This window comes from Mus caroli, chromosome 5 (assembly GCF_900094665.2).
Source record: "Mus caroli chromosome 5, CAROLI_EIJ_v1.1, whole genome shotgun sequence".
NCBI classification, from domain to species: Eukaryota; Metazoa; Chordata; class Mammalia; order Rodentia; family Muridae; genus Mus; species Mus caroli.
This window is the reverse complement of record NC_034574.1, coordinates 5180829-5191546: the sequence shown is the minus strand read 5'-3', so window position 1 is coordinate 5191546 and position 10718 is coordinate 5180829. Positions and strand designations below refer to the sequence as shown.

The 10718-nt window shown below is 33.8% G+C and overlaps 2 protein-coding genes across 5 annotated transcripts in view; one reads left to right on the top strand and one right to left on the bottom strand.

The window, feature by feature from the left end:
• Positions 1-10718, top strand: part of Rundc3b (RUN domain containing 3B) — a 121075-nt gene that overhangs the window by 22999 nt on the left and 87358 nt on the right. For all 4 annotated transcript variants that reach the window (XM_029477073.1, XM_021163319.2, XM_021163318.2 and 1 more), the window contains exon 2: positions 205-320. In XM_029477073.1, the coding sequence (XP_029332933.1) occupies positions 205-320 (116 nt within the window). The remainder of the gene's footprint in view (positions 1-204; positions 321-10718) is intronic.
• Abcb1 (ATP binding cassette subfamily B member 1) overlaps positions 1-10718 on the bottom strand; it is a 158361-nt gene that overhangs the window by 126627 nt on the left and 21016 nt on the right. The window lies entirely within an intron of this gene.

Below are 10718 nucleotides of genomic sequence, written 5' to 3'. Positions count from 1 at the left end.
AAAAAAAAAAAACTATGCATGTGGAAGCTTGTTTTCTGTAAAATTTTCAAATTACAGAGCACATTGAATAAACCTGATTTTCAGGGTTCTTTTCTAAATATCTTCTCCTATTTTTATACTTAAGTGAATGGATTTACTCTCTCTAAAACTAACCATCCTGGGTTTTTTTGTTTGTTTGTTTTTTGTTTGTTTGTTTGTTTGTAGATTTTCTGTGAAGACCCTGATTGATCGGTCTTGCTTTGAAACAATTGATGATTCATCTCCTGAATTTAATAACTTTGCAGCTGTTCTGGAACAAATTCTAAGTCACCGGCTAAAAGGTAATAACTTTGATGTACTATTTATTTTTCCTAACAAATTCCTTGTAAGAAGATAGACTTTGCCAATTTGTATCCCCTTGATCTACTTTTGTTGTCTAATTGCTCTAGCTAGAACTTAAAGTACTATATTGAAACCTTGTCTTGTATCTGATTTTAGTGGGATTGCTTCAACTATCTCTCCATCTAATTTGATATTAGCTGTTGGTTTGCAGTAAATTGCTTTTGTTATGTTTAGGTATGGGCCTTGAATTACTGGTCTTTTTAATACTTTTAACATGAATGGGTGTTGTATTTTGTCATGCTTTTTCACCATCTATTGAGATGATCATGCGGTTTTTTTTTTCCTTTGAGTTTGTTATTATAATGGATTACTTTAATGGATTTTTCTATGTTGAACTAACCTTGTATCCCTGGGATGAAGCCTACTTGATCATGGTAAATGATGGTTCTGATATGTTCTTGGATTAAGTTTGCTGGAATTTTATTGAGTATTTTTGCATTGATATTCATAAGCAATTTTGGTCTGAAGTTTCTTTCTTTGTTGGGTCTTCGTGTGGTTTAGGTATCAGAGTAATTGTGGCTTCGTGAATAAATTAGGTAGTGTTCTTTCTGTTTCTATTTTATGAAATACTTTGAGGAGTATTGGTATTAGCTCTTCTTTGAAGTTCTGGTAGAATTCTGCACTAAAACCATCTGGCCCTGGGCTTTTTTTGGTTGGGAGGTTTTTTTTTGTTTTTTTGTTTTTTTGTTTTTTTTTTTAGTGTAACAATGAAGAGCCATGTTTAATTAAGCAGTGGGAGGCATTGAGTCTTTTTTTTTTTTTTTAACATTTCGGTTTTGCTAACTTATATGAGAAAAAATCCATTTTTTATAAAACTCTCTTTTTTTTTGATTTTTAATATTTTTATTACATATTTTCCTCAATTACATTTCCAATGCTATCCCAAAAGTCCCCCATAGCGCCCCCCACTTCCCTACCCACCCATTCCCATTCTTGGGAGGTTTTTAATGACTTCTTCTATTTCCTTAGGGGTTATGAGACTGTTTAGATAGTTTGCTCTTGGTTTAACTTTAGTACATGGTATCTGTTTTGAAAATCATCCCTTTTATCTAGATTTTTTCGTTTTATTGAGTATAGGCTTTTGTAGTAGGATCTAATGTTTTTTGATTTTCCTCAGTTTCTGTTGTTATATATGCCTTTTCATTTCTGATTTTGTTAATTTGGATACTGCCTTTTGGCCCTTTAGTTAGTTGGGCTAGGGGTTTATGTATCTTGTTAATTACTCAGCTACCAACCAGGCAGCATACACGAGCCGGCCTGAGGCCCCTGACACATAGACAGCAGAGGAGGGCCTGGTCTGACCTCAGTGGAAGGAGACATGCCTAACACTAGAGAGGCTTGAGGCCCCAGGAAGTAGGGAGGCCTGGCAGGGGGCGGGGGGACATTCTTTTGGAGATGTGTGGGAAGAGGAATGGGATGAACTGTGGGAGGGTGGACCTGAGCGGGGGTGGGAGGGGGTAGGAGCAACGACCAGATTGTAAAAAAATAAAAGTAATTTTTTAAAAAATCACACACACACACACACACACACACACACAAGAATCAGTCCAGAGTGAAACCTTTTCATGGAGGAAAATGAAAAATATTTTTTTTTCACTCAATGCATTGTTTGAGGGAAGTTTTTCCTGTGGCAAACAAGCATAGTAAATACTAGTAATTAATGCATATATATTTGGGAATCTGAATTTTGCAATTCATTTAATTATACATTTTAAATATCACAAATATTTCTAAGTTCACAAGACAATGGTTGGGAAATATTTAATATTATATTCAGTGTTCAGTTTTTTTTTTTAAATTTCCTTTATTTTACATCTGACAGCAGTTTCCCCTCCCTCCTCTTCTCCCCGTACCTCCCCCCTCCATCCACTTCTCCTCCATTTCTCCTCAGCAGAGGACCAGCCTCTCCACCCCACCCCTACCCTCCAAAATAAACTTTTTGAAAACTTACATCTGGAGTGGTTTAGATAGCAATCATGTTACACATTTAAAATAAAAAACATAAATCTGACTTCATAATGTTTGATATTTTGTTCTATGTCATTCAGAATGAATCTGTAATGTCATATTTACACTTATTTCTAGGATACATTTAAGTACCTCAAAATAATGATTTTTACTTTTTCTTATATCAGCAAGCATATTTATATCATATATATGAATCTTTTAAAATTTGAAAGTCAGTGAAGTAGTTGCTGATAACGGTCCTTGCTCAAGTAAATAATGTCCACCCATCCATATTCAAGCAGCCCTAGTTAAATGAAATGGCTCACACACAAAACAAAGCAAAACCCAAGAACATAAAAGTAGGAGAAAGACTTAGGAAGAAGAAAGGATTCAGTGGGAAAGGGATAAATGAAGGTGGAATATGATCAAAATATATATGTGTGGAACTGCGAAGTATAAGTCATTTTTAACTTTAAAGGGTTTATGGAAAACATTGTCTGAACTCACATTTTGTTAATATCAAAAGTTAAATTTTAAGCCAGGTGTGGTGATGCATGCTTTTAATTCTAGTATTTACAAGGCAGAGGCAGGTGGATCTCTATGAGTTTGAGGCCGACCTGATCTATATAGTAAATTCCAGGCCTATCTTGGGCTTCATAGTGAGACCCTGTCTCAAAAATAGATATTATCTATAATTAATAAAAATCAAGAGTTATATAAGTCTTAATAACAACAATTAACAACATTGTTACATCAATTCCATTATCTACTCTTCAAAAGAAAACTTGGTAACTAGAGAGCTTTGCTTTAGCTTTTACCTTTTAAAAACAGTCTTAATAGTATAGTTTGCAAAAGTAATTTGCTTTGATAGATAACAAGAACTTTCAAGTGTAGTCAGAAAGTTAATTCCATTTTATACTTTTTAATGCTGATAGCATCCAAGTTATGCTAAGCTTCAAATCATTTGAAGAAATAATTGAATTAACATGGGAGGAAAAATTCTGAACTTGTTTATAATTCTAAAATTAACATGGAGCCCATAAAACCATCAATGTCTTTTCTGTTAAACTCTGTTGTTTCATATGTAAAAAGGGATAGTGCTTTTCATTTTTGCATTTCTGTATTTCCTCAGTTTTCTGTCAAGAAAATACTTTAATACATCGTGAGCTAGGGAGATGGCTCAGTGGTTGCTCTTCCATAGTTCCTGAGTTCAGTTCCCAGCAACCACATGGTGGCTCACAATCACCTGCAATAGGGTCTGATGCCCTCTTCTGGTGTGTCTGAAGAGAGCAATTGTAAATACATTAAAAAAAAATTTAATATAAAGTATGTTTTTATGAAAGCAAAGAATATGAATGTATTTTCAAATATTGTTAGAATTATTATTTATGTGGTAATTATATTTTATTACCAAAATTTATGATCAAACAGCACATTAAATAAAATATGCCATAATGTATCTTAGTATTCACAACTACTTTATCTTATGAAATTTCCCCTGATTATCATTTATGATTATCTCACAAAATGCACTTTAAAAAATTATCAGTAGAAAAATCTAAGACTACCTTAAAATTTGCATTTTAAATTGAATGTTGAATAACTGGGCAGACTCATGAATGTAAATGAATTCATTTCATACAACCAATACAAATCTTCTAAGTTGTGCCTCAGCAAAATTGGATCGTGAACATTCCAGATAATCAAATTTGTTATTGTCTTTTCTGAGAAATACTGTAATGAAACTATACAGTCTAGCTCGTTTATCAATATAAATTTTAATAGAATAAGGAAGGAAGCGAATTGAACTTGAGGTAATAGTTCAGTGGTAGAGTGCTTTCTGAGCACGAGCATGGTCCCAGTGTCACTCTCTAGTGCCACAAAACAACAAGAACAAAAATTCCATGGACATAGTAAGGTATTTCAGGTTTAAGTCAAATGAGGTTAATAATTCAAAGCATGCTTTTAAAATAGTTATTATAAATCAACTATGTGGTTGTTAATAGACATGGGTCCTGAAATGATTTTGGGGAAGAAATATTTGAATGTTTCAGGTGCCTAGAAACTTCATATATTCCTATTCTTAATAATGTAATGTAGTAAATTTATTTTACACATGAGAGGTTATATATTTTATTATACATTGTAAATATTTACTTAAAATTTAGTGTTATTTTTAAATTAAAACACCCAATGTCAATATAAGTACAAATTAGAAGCATCTAATTTTATCAGATTATAAGGTTTATTTTTATCAAGCTACTACTAGTTTTTAAAATAAAGAACATTTGGCTTGTACATTAAATTTTTTTCCAGAGAAAGGTAAATATCACCTCCAGACATAGTGTAAGCCGTGCTGCCATGGGTAAAGTGAAGAGCTGACTAAATTCTCTACTTTTATTTCTTTTAAAAGGACTCATAATTAGAGAAATGGAAGCTTTTACAATCTGACATGAATCTTATTTGTACTAATAATCCCTTGATCAAATGATGGCCTTACTTTTTCTAGAATATAGTTGAAAAGGAAGAATTCATCAGAAAATATTAAAAATAGTAGGGCCTGAGTTGTGTTTCTTCAGTTCAGTACCATTTAAACTGTAGTCATTTTAAGTGTAAATTGAGCTCAATAGCTCCCACGTGTAATCCCAGATCTTCAGGAGCTGAGGCAAGAGCACTGTGAGGTTGAGTCCATCCTGAGCTGTATAGTAAGACACTTCTTCATGTGGCTTTGTGTCTTCTATTAAAGCCACTGCAGAAGCTGCACACGTAAGTATTCTGCTCAAGTCAAGCTTCTAGCCTTCTCAGCAATAACTGCATCCTCACCATGCATTTCTAGGCACTGCTGCAGTCAGGACAAGGGACCATCGGTTGAGAAGTACAAAATGTTCTAGGCTAATGACAAAGCACTATCAGTATTTTCTTTTCTATCTTTTTCTTTTCTCCTTGTTTTTTCTTTTTTCTTTCCTTTCTCTTGTTTTCTGCCTGCCTGTCTGTCTGTCTGTCTGTCTTACTTTTGGGGGGGACAGGGGAAGACAGACGTTCTTTATATAGCCCCACTGTCCTGGAACTCACTTTATTGATCAAGCTGGACTCCCAACTCACAGAGTTCAGTCTCCTTCTGCCTCCCAGATGCTGGGATTTAAAGGTGTGCACCACCACACCCAGCCCACTCATTAGTATTTCTAATTGGTGGATTTATACCCTTTTGTTTTAACCATCTGATCTCTGGGAAACTGGGAAGGCAGCTCATCACGTTTTTGGGTAGTTCAAGTAGTTAGAAAATTCTTATGTTTATGAGTCCAGCAAGATGGCTCAGGGGGCAAAGTGTTTGCAACCAAGCATGACTACTGAAATTTGATTCCAGTCACTTACTTGTTAGGAGAGAACCTACTTCCACAAGTTGTCCTCTGACCTCTACACATGTGTTATGACACCCACAGCGCCCCCCTCCCCACACTATGTGAACAAACTAAATATAATTTTGCAAATTAAAAAGAAAATTATTATGTATTCTAAGATAGCATATCTCATTGTCCTTTGACTTTTTCTGCTAAACTTTCAAATCTGAGATTAATAACTACTACAAGATTACTATTATAAGAGGCTTTCTCTTCTCACTCCCAGGTAGATAGCTGTCTTTAGTCCCTTCAGTTATCTGTAACAGGTCTGACAAAGATGTATAGAAAAAGAAATATATTTACTATATTGGTGAGAATATAGGTTAGTAAAACTACTATAGAAAACACTGTGAGGGTCCAAAAACAACTAACAATTGAATTTATGATGAAGTAATCCTATTGTTGGCTATAAATCCAAAAGCAATAGGATATGTCAAGAAAATATCTTTGTGTTCATGTTATTTGCTGTGGTGTTCACATTGTCCAAGGTATAGAATCAATTTACGTATTTTTCTACAGATAGATTAAGAAATTGTATTCTGTGTACTCAATATAATACTATTCATCTTTAAAGAAATAGGGAATCCTGCCATTAGCAGCAACATTGGTGAACCTGGAGAACATCCTTGTAACTGCAAAGTAAAATAATTTAGTCACATGAAGACAAATACTGCAGGGTTTCTGAAGACCTCTCCTGAACCCTGTGATTTGAGAAACTGGTGAAGACTGCGGTTAGAAGTTAGGTTGACGATAGGGTTCCTTCGCCCAGCTCTGCATCTATGTCCATATTCCACCTCACAAAACCACGGCAAGCTCCTTCTGTTACTTACCAAATTCTGAGAGATGAAGAGAAACTACAACTGCCATGCATTGCTGGTGGTATAAAATACTATATAGCCTCTTTAGGAAAGTCTATGAAGTTTGTATTAAGATAAATAAACTTTTACTTCCCTGAAATGCTGGAACTTTACTTGAAAGACATGAAAAACTGTATTTTTATAAAATCTATTTAGAGCAGCTTTATTTATACTTGTAAAAAAACAGGCAGCTCAGATATTTTTCCACATGATAAATGAATAGTTATCATATACAATGAAAAAATTCAGCAATATAAATTAAATTTTTACTTACAACATGTTTTAATATCAAATGAATAATAAATATATGTAGCAAAATTATGAAAACTTAAATCGTATATAATTCACTTTTAGAACATTTTGCAAAGTGCTAAACTCTATTGTCCAAGACTAGATAGATCAGTGGTTAGTAGGGATTACAGGTTGGCAGGTCGACAACATAGCATCAATATGCTAGAGGGTTTTGGTGGTGGAATTGGTATGAGTCTTTTGTTTTTAGTATGTGTCACCTGTGTTCCCAAATTTGATACAAATACCTAGGAACAATGAATTTTTTAAAATAAGTTTATAATTCCCTCATGGATAAGATCCTGCATTTTCATTATAATACATGAAATTAAAACTTTGATCCCCAGTACGTTAGAAGGTTGGCTAGTTTGCCACAGAGTGTTGTAGTAAGTCCCAAGAACTGTTCTTTGCTATTACCTCTCCATGTTTTTGTTGGCTAAATCTTACTTGTTTCCTCTACTTTGGAAATGAGTCATAGCTTGAAGTCTCTGTTCTTTCTCTGCAGCGGATGCCTCCGCTTTGTTACTTTGTATGAACTTTCTGGGTTTTCTTTCCATTTTAAATCCTGCCACTATTATACACACATTCATGAAATATTCTTTTATTCCATTTATTCTTGTTATTAAGTAACCCATTTAGATATAGTTTAGATTACAAAAATTAATAAAGCATGCTAGTTTTTTACACCTGGATTTAAAGGGTATAAAGAAGATAATTTAGCAATGTTGTATAGTTGAGTCATGTTTTTGTAAAAGTATTACTAATTGTGATGTAATGAAAAGGAGTTAGTAATCTCTGCTTCATTGAGGGAAAGTTTCACATGGGAAAGAGGCATAACAGTGGCTTACAGGAAAACACAGCTTACTTTTTTAAATGTGATTTGTAACTTTGTTCATTACCTAGTTAGTAAGTTGGAAAACCAAAAAAATTAGTAAAACAGTCAAATAGTCTTATAAAATTCTATGGGTGATTTGGTAATTGAATTTATTAAAGATATAGAAAATAGTTAAACAGAAAAGGTCTGCAGCATTCTAAAGAGCTATTACGTAGTGCTAGTGCACCACATATTATAGGAAAAAAAAAGCAAGATGCGACATGTCATTTCTTCTAAATTAATCTGATCATTCTTACAAATAGTGGACTCATATTCAGTTGAGGTTTTATATTGATCCCAAACATTTTCTCAGTTGTTCTATGTATCTGTCTTTGTCCTTAAGGTACCATGCTATCCTTCACCTGTTCATCTTTTTCAATGTACCAGGTTCATCATAGACATCATTGCCTGGCTTTTCCTGTGTAGGGGACCACATCTCCTAATATGTGAATGGTCAACTCCAAAATTTACTAGAAAACTGCTCAGTGAGGCCTACACTCACAATATTGAAAAGTGTGAGTCATCTACCCATCTCTTACCATCCCCTGACACTTCTGACATCTTTTTCTCTGTATAATTTTTAAGTCTATCTAATACATTGTCCTTTTCCAGGACTAGTAACATTGTCTCTCTGTTGATGTATTCCAAATATCTTTATCAGTAATGTGGTAGATATTCAGCAAAAAATTATTGGAAAATTGAACATTTAATGCAGAAGCAATAATCTCTATTCCTCCTACCCTCAATACCATTTGATTTCAGACACTTAAAAAGAGCTAGAATTCCTGTGCTTTGACACTGCATAATTTCTGTAATCCAACTGAACTGTTCTGGTACCTAAGCTTTGGCTTCAACCTCAAAGTGCTTCCTGACTTAGATGGTAAATAGTCACCTCCCTATGAGGCCGTCTTTTGATGTGAGTATAAACACTCTTAGAAACAATAAGTAAAGATAAACCTGTCCATTTGGCTTTTGAGTTTTCTTTGTTTGTTTCTGAAGGCTTTCCAACTTTTGATTCCTGGTTTGCACATAAATGAGACTTTAATTGTTTCTGTAGTAACATGAACAGAAATTATCCAATAAGAGCCCATAGACCCATGCAAAAACACGATACCAGAGATAAGAAACTGTTCCAATTGCCAGGTCTCGGTGTTTAGACAATGGACAAGGCCACTCAGAGAAATGTCCTTTTAAGTTATGTGCTTGAAAATAAAAGAAAGTCTCAGCAGATTTTTAAAGTTAAATATCATAATTAAATAACTTCTGAAGCATAGGCATTTATGTTTAATGGAAAATTAGGTTTAATATCTTTAATCTTACAGAAAATAAAATAGTTATTAATGTGTCTTAGTAAACTTAAGGTACAATAGTGTAACTGTAGATTCTAAAAATAGAAACTCTTAGTTTCTAAACAAACTGTGGAGTAAAAGTTAGTAACTGAACATCTATCCTGTTCATTTACTATTTTCAATCTCCATTACGTCCCTGTGCTTTCTTTCTTCTTTAGTTTAGAGCCCTTGTTTTTTTTTTTCCTGATGCTGTTTGAGTAGATACTTCACAGTAAAATTTTACTCTGTTCTATCATATGGATTTCCTTATATTTCTGTTAAAAACAAAAGGAGGAAAAGTAAGGGGAAAAGGACAAAGCTTGTCATGATTCTCAGCCTTTTTCGGTGTATACCTTCAACTTTTGGGGGTTACATTTTACAACTTTGTCTTCCCATCACTCACCAAAGGGATAAAGCATTCAGATATAAAGTTGCAATAGTAATGAAAATGTCCAGAATTACAACTGTAACTGCAGATGACAGTGTTATATTTATCACCATAATTCATGAAACAAATTGTCCTGTTTTACCAAAATATGGCTTCCATTTGATCTTATGTATATTTGCAGTTATGTCACTATCTCTGATGCCTATCTCCAGAACATTTTTATCACCCTTAAAAGAAGCTCCTACCTATTAATTAAGTTATCATCTGGCTTTTCCACCTTTGTACATCCCCTGGGATCTGCTAAACTACTGAGACATTTATTTAATCTAGAAATTTCTTAAAATATGTGTTTTTGTAGTTGGTTTTGTATATAATTTATTTGTCAGCACAATGCTATCAATCCATGTTATTGTATATCAGGACTTCATCCTTTTTTGTGATTGGATGGTAGTCCTTTATATTGATATACTCCCTTTTATGTATCCATTCATTAGTTAAAGGACATTTGTATTACTTACATATTTTGTTCTTTAAAATAATGCTTTTAGAAGTATCCATGTACAAGTTTTTGTTTTTATAGGTTTTCTATACTTGTGAATATTATTTTCATTTTATTTTATTTTTGGCAGTATATAATAGTTAGTGTGTGAACTATCAACAGTAGATTTCTTCTAAGAATTTCCTTTCCAATCTCCCATGCTCATGGATTGGCAGGATTAATATAGTAAAAATGACTATCTTGCCGAGAGCAATCTACAGATTCAATGCAATCCCCATCAAAATTCCAACTCAATTCTTCACTGAGTTAGAAAGGACAATTTGCAAATTCATCTGGAATAACAAAAACCTAGGATAGCAAAAACTATTCTCAACAATAATAGAACCTCTGGTGGAATCACCATGCTTGACCTCAAGCTATACTATAGAGCAATTGTGATAAGTACTGGTACAGCAACAGACGATAGATGGATGGAATAGAATTGAAGATCCAGAAATGGACCCACAAACCTATGGTCACTTGATCTTTGGCAAGGGAGCTAAAACCTTCCAGTGGAAAAAAGACAGCATTTTCAACAAATGGTGCTGGCACAACTGGCGGTTATCATGTAGAAGAATGCGAATTGATCCATTCTTATCTCCATGTACGAAGCTCAAGTCTAAGTGGATCAAGGAACTCTACATAAAACCAGACACACTGAAACTTATAGAGGAAAAAGTGAGGAAAACCCTCAAAGATATGGGCACAGGGGAAAAATT